General features: G+C 43.1%; 1 protein-coding gene across 1 annotated transcript in view; it reads right to left on the bottom strand.

Annotated features, from left to right (window-relative positions):
- The window catches only part of MYO16 (myosin XVI), a 467,123-nt gene that overhangs the window by 152,785 nt on the left and 298,158 nt on the right, over positions 1 to 16,180 (bottom strand). The window contains exons 22-23 of the mRNA XM_081547232.1: positions 14,671 to 14,823; positions 12,359 to 12,559 (exon numbers count right to left, since the gene is read on the bottom strand). Of these exons, the coding sequence (XP_081403358.1) occupies positions 12,359 to 12,559; positions 14,671 to 14,823 (354 nt within the window). The remainder of the gene's footprint in view (positions 1 to 12,358; positions 12,560 to 14,670; positions 14,824 to 16,180) is intronic.

Here is a 16,180-nt window from a genome sequence, read left to right as displayed (position 1 = left end):
CCTCTTGTTTCTGGAGGGAGTGACTACGAATTGTTCAGCTCTCCCTCTGCAGCAGCAAGCAAAGCGTCTTGTCCTTCGGGCAGATTCATTACATATTTGATGAAATGAAAAGGTTTTGTTATATTGTGACCGTATACAGCACAAAACCATGCTGCCTGTTTTTATTTAAGATTATGTTGGTGGTTTACTCGCTCCATCACGTCCGACTCTTGTGACCCCGTGGACTGTAGCCCACCAGGCTCCTCTCTCCATGAGATTTCCCAGGCAAGAATACTGGAGTGGGTTGCCATTTCCTTCTTCAGCAGATCTCCCTGACCCAGGAATCGAATCTGGGTCTCCTGCATTGCAGGCAGACTCTTTACCAACTGAGCTACAAGGGAAGCTAAGAGATTATGTTGATAAGTCATTAACACAAGATCCTATGCTCTAGGACTTCTCATGAATGGCGTCCTGATTGTATTCGGCTAGTTAGAGGAAAAGCTAGAAGTCTCCCACTAAAACAAAAGCTCAAACTTGCCAGTCGGAGATTCCAACTGGCAGAGTTACATGGAAAAGATACTGAACAAAATCCATTCATGTGCAGACACTCAAGGAGGGTGGTTGGATGCCTGTAGGAAGCATGGAGTGGGCAAAAGTTTTTGCTTCGTGTAAAATTGGTGAATTTTGAAGCAGGCGGGCTTCACTGTTCTGTGGCAAGGGGAACACTGCTTTAGCTCTCCGAGTGTTTCTTTCCGTGGGGACAGACAAGGCTGTTCTATCTCAGCTGGGCCACTCGGGCGGGGAAGAGCAGGTGCCGCCGGACGGCAGGAAGCAGGCTTCAGGCGTGGGCCTTTCCAGGTCACTCAGCCCTGGGGCTCTGCTCTCAGCCTCACCCTTCCCCTTCCTGCTGGTTTATTACTTAGGGGATGAAAGGAGAGAAAGCCTGAAAATCACAAAGACAGAGGCCAGGTTAGATGCTCTTTTCCGCCCTCCATCTTTACGTAACTGAAACTCCGACTTGTTTTTTTTTTCCCTCTTAAGGATTCATGCTGTAAGTGACAGCGTCCCTCATGCATGTAATAGAGAACTTTGTATGCATAGGACCCCGTACGAACCTTTAAGGAAATTGTCATTTGGTCAAAGGTTTCCTTTCGAATGATTCTGTTGAGTAAAATGCCTCAAAGGCAACAGAGTCTTTCCCCTATGTTTCAGCAGTTAGCACACTCCTCTGAACACGGTGCTGTGGACGCCGGGCCGGGAGGACAGAGTAAGCCGGGAGCTGCAGTCGTGTGCTCCTGTTTTGGATGTACTTGCTGTAGCACAAGAGCAAGTAAATGCAGTTCATGTGCTTGAAAGATGAATTATGTTCACCGTATATAAAAACAGGGGTATACAACTTTCACCCTGGGTGTGAATCACTATCCATCAAGGTTCCTGGGCTCCTGGGTTCACAGAGAAAAGTTTACAAAAGGCCAGACCACACACACGGTCTTCCCAACTGGAGGCTGTCAAGCTCAGGCTTGGCTAATCGCCAAGGAAAACTGAAGGGCAAAGGTGAGCGAGCTCCGAGAAGACAGTTCCAGCAAGAGCGGCGGGCTTATCTGCCTGGGTGAAGAAGGTGTGGGCTCTTCCAGTGCGTACCAAGTCACTTCAGTTGTATCCGACGTTGTGCAACCCCATGGACCGCAGCCCGCCAGGTTCCCCTGTCCGTGGGGATTCTCCAGGCCAGAATACTGGCGTGGGCTGCCGTGCCCTCCTGCGGGGGATCTTCCTGATTTAACCTGTGTCTCTAAATCTCCTGTCTTCGCAGGCAGGCTCCTTCACCAGCAGCGCCACGTGGGAAGCCTGGCGTCTTCCAGAGCGAGGCCCTGCCTCTCCAAGTCTGTGGTCTCAGTCCAGCTCCAGACGCTGGCATGCAGGGGGGAGGGCTGTGTGAGGCCCAGGAGACGTGCCGTGGGAGCACCCACTCTGTGGCTGAGCCACCGAGGACCTACAGTGCGTGCCCAGCGTGAGCACCTATGGTGTGTCTGGGACTCACGGACCACACTCTCTGATGTGGAATAAACATGCGCACGCCGTGGGCCCCACCCAGACCTTGTTCTTCTCCCTAAGATTTCCTGATTTATTTGTTCCTTTTGGTGCTGCTCTGGGTCTCCGCTGCCGTGCACGGGCTTTCCCCAGTCGTGCGGAGCAAGGAGGACTCCTCACCGCAGTGCTTCTACTCGCGGCGGCCTCTCCTGTTGCAGGGCACGGGCTCTAGGCACGAAGGCATAACTAGTTCGGTGCGCTCGGTAGTTGCAACTTGCAGGCTCAAGCTCACAGGCTCAGTCATTGTGACCCACAGGCTTAGTTACTCTATGGCAAGTGGGGTCTCCCCTAGCCAGGGATGGAACCTGTGTCCCCTGCATTAGGAGGCAGATTCTTAACCACTGAATCCCCAAGGAAATCCTCCACCCAGACCATTCTGATCATCGTTTAGAGGGGCAGGGCCCACGAATCTGCATTTTGAACTTGCCCCCTGGCTGATCCTAGTTCACAGTCAAGTTTGAGAATCACAGCTCCAGGGACTACTGACCCGATGCTCTTGTGAACCCTGCCTCCGGTATGATGCTGGCAGGAGACGGGGCATCTGGGGACAAGGTCTGCAGAGGATCAATGCCTCCTGGGCATTTTAGGTATGGAACAGCTACTAGATATTTGCTGCTAAAGTTTAAGACTGCTGCTAAGTTTAAGACGAGAATACAATATAATTATGAAGTATCTGAAGTGAAGGTCGCTCAGCTGTGTCTAACTCTCTGTGACCCCATAGGCTGCAGGCTACCAGGCTTCTCTGTCCATGGAATTTTCCAGGCAAGAATACAGGAGTGGGTTGCCATTTCCTTCTCCAGGGGATCTTCTCAACCCAGGGACTGAACCTGAGTCTCCCGCATTGCCGGAAGATTCTTCACTTTGTGAGCCACCATGGAGGTGAGCTGGGAGGTGAAAATCGTGGCCAGCAAGCAGGCGTCACCACCTCTGTTTCTGGACTGTTATTAGCGAGTGGGATCAGGGTCATCACATTTAATCTAAACAAGAAGATGCATGAAGCAGAGGCGGTCCACGCGCCTTTAAGTAAAGAGACTCGTCCATCTCTTTACTGAGAATTCACACCTCTCTACCAGTGAGAGTTAGGAGGCTGTCGAAGGGACCCAAGAGGGAGAAGGATGTGACCTCGGGGGCTGGAATGGGAAGCGGGTATTTGGATTCCAGGGTAAACGGGGGAGAGAAGTGCTTGTATTCGGCCATTAGCTGGGTTTCTGCTTTTACCATGAATTGAAAAGTGCAAAATCAGTTTCATTTATTTATTTACATTTTTAGAGTCAGTTGAGGGAGTGTCTGGGAATTTAGTTAAGCTTCTGGATTTGTGAACATGACAATGCGACCGAAGCAGAGATATTAAAGGCAGACATGTAGCTGGAAAGCCCACAGAGACACAGGCAGGAGGGAGCCGGGCGCCATCCCTTTGAGAAATGAGACATAAGAGCATGCAAACTCCTCGAAGGATCGAAGGAGACAGAAAACACTCCCTTGGGAATCACCAGCATTTACAGGATGGAAGTAAGTGCACCCGCCAGTCAAGCTCATAATCCCCATCTCTACCACGACATTTACATGATGCAAAATATAATCCCTGGGAAAGAGACGGGATTAAGAGCTGATAAAAATGGGAAACTTTTGACATACATCCTCGAATTCACTAGATCACATCAGAATGTCTGTAAAGTTGGATTTTAGCCAAAGAAATAAGATTGTTTGCAGCAAACATAAATGGGTTTGATCATATTGCATGCCTGGTTTCAGCTTTCTACCTGAGGTTTGCTGAAGAAGTCTGGATTTCATGTGTAGTGGTAAATTGATCTCTCTATAGCATCAATATTTGTAAGCAGAGGTTTCTATTTTTTATTTTTCCATTAACTGATTCCATCCAGTCATTTTGCTTGCTCTCATTCTGATTCACGTTAAGTTGATAGATACTAATCAACAAAATAAATTACTAGAAGCATATAATGTGACTGTTAAGTGTTTTTACCTAAATATCTAGAATCTGGATATGGGCATTGAGTTGAAATTACCATATCTGAAATTTATGAAAATGCTTCATTGGTTCCTTTTGAGAAGAAAAAAAAAATACCAATCAACTAACAATAGATATCAATATTCTAGGAAATTCTAAAGTTTCCTATTTATAAATGTCTGTCATCCCATGAAGATGAAAGAACCAGTTAAATCTTTGAAAAAAAAAAAGAAAACAGTGAGATTCCCTAAATAAGAGACTGCATTTTTTTTTTCTTCCTAGTAAAACCCTGGATAAGAAAACATTGATCAAATCTACAAAAATTTACACCAAAGGTGAAACTGATACAAGAAATGGAGCACTAGGAGCCTGGCGGAGTTAATCCTTATTTTTCTAAACGTCTGCCCAAGAGGTGAACAAATGCCATGTAAATTAAGCTCTTTCGGCATGGGTCAAAATATCCTTGTCAAATAACCTTTAATAGTAACAGTTTGGCTTAGACCAGACAGATTTCATTGTTACGTCTGGGGATTCTGCCTGGAAAAAAGAAGGAGAGAAATAAAAGGAAGCTTCCTTATTGATTAGTTCATCTCCTTTTTCTGCTGATTTAAAGGTTCACTTTCAGAGTCGTCTTGGGCACACCGGGTCTCCCACAAATCTCTGGGGGTGAAGGTGGGCCGACAAGCTACAGAAGATGCTCCTGACACAGGCGGCCTGGGGAAATTGAAGGGACCAAGGTCCCCCCCCGCCCCACACACGTGTTGTGTAAATATGTCTGAGGGCGACGAGCTTGGCTGTCATCCGCGTGTCACCCAGAATGTAATGTACGGCAGCCCCCGTGAGATAAAGATCTCTGCTTCTCAGAAGGCTGGCCAACACTGTAAATCTCACGCGACATGCTTCGCACTTAATTTATTCCACAATAGGGGTAGAACCTTTTCAAGGAGCAGGGGAAAAAAAACACGCATTTTACAGACTGGCCACAAATCAGTCTCTCCCACACATCACTCCGATCAGCAGCCTTTTAGTAACTAGATTCCCGGAAAGGCTTGTGGAAATGAGTGACATGATGCTAAGGATCAGGGTCTACTCTCTGGGATTACAACTTCATCCATCTCGCTGGGATATGACTGAGGGGGGTGGAAAAGGAACCTCGGTGAATGCAGTCACGCCCTGGGGTATGACTTAGGGGGGTGGAAAAGGAACCTCGGTGAACGCAGTCACGCCCTGGGGTATGACTTAGGGGGGTGGAAAAGGAACCTCGGTGAACGCAGTCACGCCCCACCCACATAGAGATGCACCTACAATCACATTATATAATGTGCTCTACCTTTTCCTCCTGCTGTAAAATGACATCTCAGAATACGTATGGAAATTGCAGAGAGTGCTTCCATTTTCTTAAGGGAAATAATAGTAAAAGGATCTTTAAAAATCTGCAACAAAACTTCAAAGACCTTACAGGTGTGTGCTTGATTAAAATATTAGCCACAAGGCTAAATGGTAAAGAATGTAATTTTTACAGAAATTGTCTTTAGTCAAGGTAGCATTACCCATCACAAAAATCACCAGGTAGTCAGTGAAAAACAGAATGTCACATTAACATAAGGTGAAACAGATTTCTAAATACTATTTCTTTTAATATTATAGTTTCCACAGATGGAGAAAAATCTCAATTTTCTGCACTAACCTTCCACTGAAGGCTTTCAAATGATACAGGAAGTGTAAGAAAACATGATACTCTGACCGTGGAGGTTACATATTCCTTATCATCTGCTAAAACTGCATTAATACCATGATAAATTAAAAACAAATATTCTAACACACCTAGAAACAACGATTTATACAACATGAGCATATGTATAACATACAAGAAATAACAAATATCTTTTCTAATGAATCAAGGACACTTACCAATAATTTAGAAAGTCAATCGGGACTCTAATATTCTCAGTGTAGCCAGTTGATTAGATGGCTTCTGAAATATGTTCGTGACCTCAATATCTGTGATTGATGAGTTTAAAAGTTTGCTAAATATGGTGGTAATTCTGCATAGAAAGACCTTCAGCTCTTGTTGGGGAAATGTTACTGGCGTCTTTGACACAATGCTGCAAAACAGGCATCCTTGCAGTGATTGTGTGCTTACCACTTAACCTTCACCTGATCTCAGCCAAAAGGCCGAGAAGCGGTACCACTTAAACTTCAAAATGAGTTTTTTGAGGTTCACAGCTCTGTTGCTCTTAATTACCAACTCCACGGATGTGTTAGTTGAGGGTCAGCATACTCCGCAAAGTCACAGCAGTGGAGCCTCAAGCGCCCTGGGGCATCTATCACACAACGCAGATTCCATGAGGCAAGAGAATACAGACTTCACCACACACCACAGTGGAGGGAAAGACGTGGCGGGGAGCAATGAGGAAGTGAGACACGGCGATGTGACCTTCTGGCCTGTGGTAGGTTGAATGGTGTAAACTGCGCCCCCCAAAGTTCATGCCCACCCAGAACCAGAATGTGCCCTCTTTTTGGAAATAAGTTCTTTGTGGATGTAATCAGTTAAGATGATGAGGTCCTACTGCATGGGGGGCCGGGGGGGGGGTGTACCCAATGACTGGTGTCCTTAAAGAAGAGAAAGGGGTACGCAGAGACACAGTGTGTGTGTTAGTCACTCACTCGTGTCCGACTCTTCGTGACCGCACGAACTGTAGCCCTTCAGGTTCCTCTATCTATTGGATTCTCCAGGCAGGAACACTGGAGTGGACTGCCATTCCCTTCTCCAACACAGAGACACAGGCAGAGAGAAAACCTCATAAAGATGGAGGCAGACAGACACCTAGGTGCTGTGTCCACAGCCAAGGAATGCTAGTTACCGGCAACCCCAGAAGCTGGGGGAGAGAGAGACCTGGAACAGCTATTTCTCAGAGCCTGCAGAGGATTCCAACCTGCAGACACTAGATCTCAGACGCTGGCAGACAGAACTGTGCCAGGATACATGTCTACGGTCTTAAGCCATGCTGTGCGGGGGACTTTCTCATGGCACCCCCAGGAGGCTCACACATAGCTGTACAGTATTTGCTAAATCACAGAACAGCCGCGCCCCCCAGAAAATCAACACAGACGGTTGTGGTGGAAATGTTTCACAGGCACTTTGCAACTTGAAAACGGCTATGTAAGCATCAGGCATGCTTGCTGATGAGGGAAGAGAGAGCAGAGAAACATGGATGAGGCCAAGAACTGGGGCCTGGGGAAGACAGGAAAGATTTGGAAAGAAAGAGGAAAGGGGTGCTCCAGGTGAGGAAACTGCATGAGCAAAGATAGACGTGGGGAAATGCAGACGTCATTTTCAAATGAATCAGATGTAGTTAAAAAAACAACAACAACAACAACAGTGTTACAAGTTATAACTCCTCGCTACTTTTCTAATCTGTAGAGGCTGAACCAAGGAACACGCGCATTAATTCCCAGAGCTGTGGTAACCACCAGCCACTCTGGAGTCGGGCATCCCTGCTTGCTGTCCTGGCTTCTTCTGGCTTCCAGAGGCTCTAGGCTACATCCCTTCAGTCCTTTTCTCTCTCAACTCTCCCTCGCCTCATGCTTATAAGGACACTTGTCACTGGGCTTGGAACTCAACAGATAATCCAGAAGGACGTTCTCCTCTCAAGACCCTTGACTTAAGTACGCATGCAAAGACCCTTTTCCAAATCAGATCCCATCTGTAGGCTCTGGGGGTGAGCAGCAGGGCCCGTCCTGTGGGATGCGGACACTCTTCCACCCACCACGCTTCTTGTGTGTTTGGAAAGAGAGGGAGGCTGAAACACAGACACGTCACCTTAGGTAAGAGCAACAGCACCAGCTTGATTTGCATGAATCACCAATGGGACACTTACCTGAGATCCCCCAAAAATCACTCCATGCCAAAAAAAACCCAACAATGATCTCAGCAAACAATGTTCAGACAAAGACTTTCTGAGCAGACACCGAAGAGGATCAAATACATGTCATATATTTGACAGCTATTAATCCTGATCTCTATTTTCAGGAATTTAAGTTTTATTTCAGATTGCTTTACTATCTCTTGATCGATTCTCTTTTCTCATATCAAAGTGTAAGGACTTCAAAATACTATTTCCTTTTAGAGTTAGGAATCACCTTCAAGAAATTCAGCTTTCTTAAGAGCCAACGTCTTTCGCCAAATCATTACTCTTCCTTCCTTCAAGATTCTTAATTTTAAAAGCCAAATTAGATGCTCTTCTGGATTTAATGCTTATCCATCATTTAAATCACCACAAGTTTAAGAGCAATCCCTAAACCACGTAACCGCATATATGGTTTAAAATTTGCTGAAAGAAATAACAACAATTAAAAAAAAAAATCCCACACAACTCACAGCTTCTTTAATTCAAATTCATGCTCACTCATTAGACCTTGTTAATATTTCATGCACAGTCTCTCCCATTGACTTTAAAATATTTCTGTAACGGAGACTGGAAAATACATCAAGCTCCTATGAGTAATGAAAAATTCAAATGTGTTTAGGGAAGATCTTCGGCTATAATTTAAATAATGTTGCTTAAACATTTCTAAAAGACCTCTGAGCCCCTGCTCCAAATGAGATTCAGAAGTCTGCTTGGGGCTCCTGCAGTTGGATGTGTGGGTCCTGGGGGTGGGCGGCTGGAGTCAGTATCATCACCAGCAGTGATGATCGCCCTTCCTGTGAGATGTAGTACGCCTCTACTAACGAAACCAGGTAAACGAGCCATGGAGGGACAAGTGGTGATGGGAGGGGCTCTAGCTCATCTGTCTGGGCAAAGAAGAGACGATGATCAAATACACGACCCCCCAAGCCATCGAGGTCTCCTTGGGGATCAACTCGGTCATCAGAAAGCTATTCAGGATTGCTCATCCTACAGTCCAAAATAGACCCTGCCTGCTGATTTTAAGCCAGTTAGCTCTTTGTTACAACTTCCGAGTTACAAGATGCAGAAATGTGCTTCTTTCCTTGAAAATGCAGTGCCTCAGAATTGAAGTATACGCAGCTACATCTGATGATTAGAATGGCATATGGCTTGACATATTGCCACAAATTACATAGACTCTATGCTTCAACATGTGAATAGTCCTCAGGGAGTCCTTGGGCTAAGACTCATCAGTACATCTCAGTGAAATGAAAGACTTTCATAAAACCACAAAATTGACTCCAATTATGGAAAATCCTGCTTTAAAGTATAAAGGTGCTTTTACAGGAAATTTTGTGATTCCACGGGGTCTTAGCTATGTGGCAATTAATCAATGGGCTTTCTCTGCTTTGCTTTATTGCTCTCAGAGCTCAGTGATAAAATTGTATTCATTCAAACTCTTCATTGCTTTTCCCCAGATTTTCTTAAAACAACTGAAATTTTATTAAATGCTTGTGTAATACTTTTTGAATGCAAACATAAACTAACTAGCAAGCAAAATATTATTCCAAAGCTTGGTACCATTCAGTTTAATGCAATTAGCATTTACTGAACATCTAGTATATCTCCAAGATACAATACAAACAGACTTACAAGGCAGGCCAGGAGGGTCAGGTGTATAGTTACTGAAGATGAAACTTACAGAAAAATAATTTTTCAACTAAATCCTATGAATTCAATAAATTATTTTTTTAAATCATCAAATACTTCATTTATTCATCAAATGTGTATTGATGTCTTTTATGTGCCAGACACTTCTCCAGGCACTGAGGGTATGAAAGAATATAGAAACAAAGATAGTTGCTTAATGGAACGTCCATCAACAGAATAATGAATAAAGAAGATGTGGTACATATACACAAAGGAATATCACTCAGCCACGAAAAGAATGAAATAACGCCATTTGCAGTAACATGGGTAGACCTAGAGATTATCACGCTGAGTGAAGGAAGTTAGAAAAAGACAAATATCATATGATGAACTTATATGCAAAACAGAAAGACAGACTCACAGACACAGAAAACAAACTATCGTCATCAAAGCAGAAAAGGGCGGAGGGATAAATTAGGAATTTGGGATTAGCAGATACGCACTACTACACATGAAAGATAAACCACAAGGTCCTACTGTATAGCACAGGGAAGTATACTCAGTACCTTGGAATAATCTATAATGGAGAGGAATATGAAAAAGAATATATGTGTATATGAATATACACATATATATACTTATGTGAAACTGAATCACTTTATTGCACACTTGAAACTAAGACAACATTGTAAATGAACTATACCTCAATAATTTTTTTTCTGACGTAAAAGCTTTCTTGAAATGAAAAGTATCCTAACATTCTAATGGTATTTTATTATGTAAGTATCTTTGTTTCTATGTTCTGTAATAAATTCTTAATATAAAGAAAATATAGATCAAAAATCTAAATACAGGACTAAAAGACTGTCATTGCTCTAAAAATTTTAAAGGCTTAGTCTCTCAAATATAAAGATAGTTAATAATTTCTGAGAATATCCATTCATTATATAAGATCATCCACTGACTTCCTCCCCGCATCCAAGCCATCGCACTAGAACTTCTCCCAAGGTGTTCCTGCCTAACCACCCCATCCAGGCACATTTCCTGTTGACCCCGACCTCTCCTTCCCTCTTGGTTTCCATGACACTTTCGTTTCCTACTAATATCTTTCTCCCTCTTCTCCACGTTCAATTATCAGATACACATTTTCCAAAATATGACTGTTTTGAAAAGCAACCAACCTCCCAGCATCAAGTATTTTCAGCATCTCCTGAGGGTTTCCATTAAAAAATCTCAAATTCAAAATATCTAACACTGAGTATCTTTCCTTCCAAACTGCTTTCTTCTCTAGCATTTCCCTTCTTGGCTGGCCTGTGACAATCTTCCATCAGTCAACAGGGTGAGACCCTCAGAGTCAATTCCAGTCCAATATTACTATAAGCAAGTTAGACCATAAATATTTGTTAATTTCTCTTTTCTTTACTTGACTGTGATATATTTGCGGTCTCTGATTCTCTAATGCCTGGGCTGTGGCATACGGTAGCATCTCAGTAAACACTGGTTGAAACGAACTGAAATACACGGAGAGGGAGAGAATATCTAGGGATCTCACCCCCTAAAAGTTATTTGTACTACAGCCCACACAAGGGGGGCAAGTTTGGAGGCTACAGATTCAGGGAAGAAGTCACTATAGTTGGGAGCTGGACTGGAGGTTAAGCAGGATGTATGTGTAAGCACTGAAAGATGGATACATTTGGCCCTTGAGAAGAAGACTGGAGGGTCTTTGAAGCTTGAGTGTGACGGGCTTCATCTGGGAGTGCACAGAGAGCTGCAGGAAAACAGTGAGTGGACTGGAATAAAGCACCTGCCTAGAGGTTTTGTAGAAGAGAGCTGGGGACATGTGCCTGGCCTCAGGGGTATGACGTGGTTTACGCGGATCAGAGTTGGTCGGTGAAGGATTTGAAGCATGCTTTACAAACCTGGTTAGGGAATGGAGACGGACCTGAGAGCAACTTTCCTAGGTAGATGTGCTTCAGGAAAAGTAATTTCATACTGACAACTATTGGAAAAGACCCTGATGCTGGGAAAGCTTGAGGGAAAGAGGAGAAGGGGACGACAGAGGGGATAACATGGTTGGATGGCATCACCAACTCAATGACATGAGTTTGAGCAAACTCCGGGAGATAGTGAAGGACAGGGAAGCCTGGCGTGCTGCAGTCCATGGGGTCACAAAGAGTCAGACAGGACTGTGTGACTGAACAACAGCAACAACTATTTTGAGGGTAAGTAAACTCAGGTGTCCAATTGGATTTTGAAAATATCCCAAAGTGCAGAGCAGACCTTCTGTACTAAATCCAGCTCTCTTTTGCTCATATTGTTACAAATCGGGTGTGCATGCTCAGTCACTTGGTCATGTCCCACTCTTTGCGAACCCATGGACTATAGACAGTCAGTCTATATAGTCAATCCTCTGTCCATGGGGTTTCCCAGGCAAGAATACTGCAGTGGGTTGCCATTTCTTCCTCCAGGGGATCTTCCCCGTCCAGGGATCAAACTTGAGTCTCTTGCATCTCCTGCATTGGCAGGAGGATTCTTTACCACTGCACCCCCTGGGACGACCCAAGTTACAAATCTGGAAACATTATGAAAAGAATTCTACTGCATGCTTCATCACCCACATTCTGAAGATGTCTAGTCCTTACCAGGCAAAAAGGAAACAGTTTAGGGAAGAAAGAACTTGTGGGTTGTTCACCCAGTATCAATGATCAAAACTCTAACATATCAAAATCTTGAAGGGTTGCCCTTAAGACCTTTGGTTCATGAGCGCTCAGTTCTGTGAACTCACCCGGCCCGCATAGTGCATAACGGTGAAAGCTGTCCCTTGGTCTCGGAGGGCAAGGTTCCCATTTCCATCCTTCACAGGGGAGTAGACTGCATTTGTGTTTGAGGATTCTAGAAGACCGTGTAGCTTTTTAGCAAGATTTGGTTCCACTGACCAAATCATTTGACTTTCTTCATCCAATAAAGAGAGAAATCCAGAAGGCTTCTGAAAGTTAAAAAGACGGTTGTTTTTTCCCTTCCATTCCTCCGTTTGCTATTTTCGTTATTGTTCACACATACCATCTGCAGCCTCATCATGTCAATACAATCGCTCAGATAGTGAGTTTGTCTTTCAATACACATCTATTTTTGTTCTTCATTGTGTCCCCACCACCTAGCAAACCTCTGATGTAATGTTGGCCCTCAGTAGTATTTTGTTATCAGGAATTAATAAATAAATAAAATAGCATGCTTTAACATCCTGAAAACATGGGAGTTGTTCAAATATATATTCTCATCTTAAGAAAAATAGAATTTTCAACCACAGAAAAGTTGTATTTTTTTCTTTCTTGTATATAGACCTATACATGTGCCCACGTGCTAAGTCGCTTCAGTCGTGTCCGACTCTTCTCAACTCCACGGACCATAGCCCACCAGGCTCCTCTAAACGTGGAATTTTCCAGGCAAGAATACTGGAGGGGGTTGTCATGCCCTGCTCCAGGGGGTCAGACCTGCATCTCTTAAGTCTCATGCATTGGCAGGCAGGTTCTTTACCACTAGTGCCACCTGGGAAGCCCACAGACTTATATATTTATTATGTATTTATATATAATTATGCATATATTTATATATAAAAATGCAACTTTTGCTCTGTACTTGGTATGTCTTTTCGTTGCTTTGCAGAGGGATCAAAGAGAAGTAGTAGCAGAAATATCCACTGTCATTTGCAGCACATAATGATGAGGGTTCCACTGAGATAACCATTCCAAAGCTGGCCCCCAAGGATGATAATAAGCAAACAGACAGAAATAATTTCATTCTGCTGACCACTGTTCAGCAGCCAAGGACACAGCAGCAAGTGAGGAGGAGGGCAGTGGTACCCAAGGCTTTCCACATATGGTTATGTATATGTTACTGTCAACCCATTTTTTAATGAAGAGTTAAACTGTATACTATGTGTGTCATGGTGAGAGGGGGCTTCTGGAAGAGAAGAACTTCTGTCATTAAAACACAGTACACTGACAAGTTAGTAACAGAAAGGAGATCATTTTACATGTTATTAATAGGAAAATGAATAAAATAAAATAATTTGTAAGTATATAGTTAAAAAATAAAGGGTAGAAAATCATATATAACTCTTTCCAATAGTGAAATGGCATTTGTTTTTAACAATGTTCAAATGTTTTAAAAATATTATTTGCAAATCTGTATAATGGCTTATGTTAGTAGACAGAGATTGCTGTTTATATGATAGATTTTCATTTTTATGATGGTGACATGGAGGCAAAGATTCTTGCTTTATAAGGTAGAAACAGTAAAGATAAGCATAAACACCCACAGAGGTACTAAGATTATATGGCATGTATGTATATACACCTTTTCCTGCCAAAGTTTTCCATATTCAGACTTAGAAATTTGGAGATAAACAAGATTTTTAGAATTTATTTTATGATCTTGCTAGTCTGGAAGTGAAAGTCACTCAGTTGTGTTTGACTCTTTGCAATCCCATGGACTGTAGCCTGCCAGGCTTCTCTGTCCATGGAATTCTCCAGGCCAGAAGACTGGAGTGGATAGCCTTTCCCTTCTCCAGAGGGTCTTCCCCACTCAGAGATCAAACCCAGGTCTTTCACATTGCAGGCAGATTCTTTACCAGCTGAGCCACCAGGGAAGCCCAAGAATACTGGAGTGGGTAGCCTATCCCTTCTCCAGCGGATCTTCCTGACCCAGGAATTGAACCGGGGTCTCCTGCATTGCAGGTGGATTCTTTACCAACTGAGCTATCAGGGAAGCCCTGCCAGTCTTAGTGATATTTATAAAATATTATATTTGTACAATGGGTATTGTAACTATTCCAAAAGGAGAGTTTAAGCGATATAACTACTGTTGAATATTTTTATAACAAAATGATCTGATTATTTCTTGTTCTTTCAATCAATTGGTGATCCTTCAAGCACCCTTTCAGAAAAAGGTTGTATGCTCCTCAACTGACCCTGAATGATTATAAATGAATTAGAAATCGTCAAGTGTCTTATAAATTTTCTTGAAAGGAAATTCTTTGTCTCCAGTACTTTGAAATGCATGCATCCTGTAAAGTATCTAATTATATTATATGAATACCTGGAAAAAAAAATCCAAAACTCCAGTCTGGTTACCAAGAGAATAAGCTGTTTCCATGGTAACTCCCTCTTGTACACATTCTGTTTGCTCCTGTAGAAAAAGCACGTCATTGATGTAGTGGTGCATCTTCTCATTGGTGATGTTGACACAGAGCTGTTGTGGGGAACAAGAAAACAATTCACAAGGTGATTCGGCATGCACACGCGTTGTTCCAGGACACGTTTCAGACGGGCCAAGTGTTGACTGAAGAATGGGCAACACTGATGAGCCCATCCGGTCGGCCCTGAGAAGCCAAAGTAGAGAACTTCACTGGATGCTGTTGACTTCACATGGTCTGATTATGCCGTTGAAAGCGAGCGTGTTAAAAACAACAAGAAGTATAATTACAACATTAACTTACGAATCTGGGGTCTGAAATATACTTCAGTATTTAAAAAATATATTTCCAAAATGAAATTATATTTGGGCCCTTGCCAACAAGTGAAGAGAAAAGCTCCATTTTAATGAGAAACCAGGGAAAGGAGGAGCGATTCTTGCCTCCTCATTTCTGTTGCAAAAAAAAAAAAACCAGGTTAAAACTGATGCCCGAGGCGACTGCCCTTGTTTCCAGCAGCATTCCTTGCACCTCTGCTTCACAGTAAATGATGGTTTCAGTCAATTTGATTATAAGTGAATGTCTTAGACTGAATAAGCTTCCCTATCACTTCAAGTACAAAATAAGACCTTTTAAATAAAATTAACAGGAAAGAGGGAAAATTGTTATTAATATCCCCCTTATTCCCAATTAAATAGTTTGAAATAAAGAAATATTTTTGAAAAGTGTGTCTGTCTGAACATCCCCTGGATTGTCCTAGCCCTGGCTGACGCCTGAAAGCAGCAGGTGGACCCTGGTCTGAGAACCCAGGGAGCTGAGTGTCCAGGGGCCTGGAGGGACCAGGGAGCATTGGGACCTGGTTCTGGCTATTTAGCTGTGGCCTCTCAAGAGCGGGAAGAGGGAGGGGCCCATAGCATATGCTCGTGGGTAACCGCATGCCCAGCCTCATCCTTGTATGTAATTAATTAAACAAGGCTTTTTATAAGCCCCTCCCCAAAGAGTTACAAATAAAATAAGAATGATGCCACACTGCTGCTGTCTTGGAAGAGAGTTTAAAATTGGAATAACTTGAAAGAATTTGTCCAGACTTGGAATCCCTCTTTGCATCACCTCTTCCTTCTACCACTCCATCCAGGATCTCTGAAATTTCTTGAAGTTTCTTCTTTCTCTCTGATTTGGCCAGTAGATAACCACAGCTTTTTTCTCTCTTCCTCTTGATGACTACATCTCATGAGATATACGCAAAGCTGGAAGGGTTTTAAATTTATAACTGTTTCCTAAATTAACTCACATCTTTGCAGATCAATTCTCTGAATATAAAAATATTAAAAATATAGTTGCTTTATTTGAGAACGTACCATATAGAACTAAGTTTCCACTCTTGGTTGTTAAGGCAAAAACATTTTGAATACAGAT

Source organism: Giraffa tippelskirchi, chromosome 12 (genome assembly GCF_054371585.1).
Source record: "Giraffa tippelskirchi isolate mGirTip1 chromosome 12, T2T-mGirTip1v1.2.pri, whole genome shotgun sequence".
Taxonomy (NCBI): domain Eukaryota; kingdom Metazoa; phylum Chordata; class Mammalia; order Artiodactyla; family Giraffidae; genus Giraffa; species Giraffa tippelskirchi.
The sequence above is the reverse complement of the archived record's forward strand: the minus strand, read 5'-3'. Positions and strand labels throughout refer to the sequence as shown.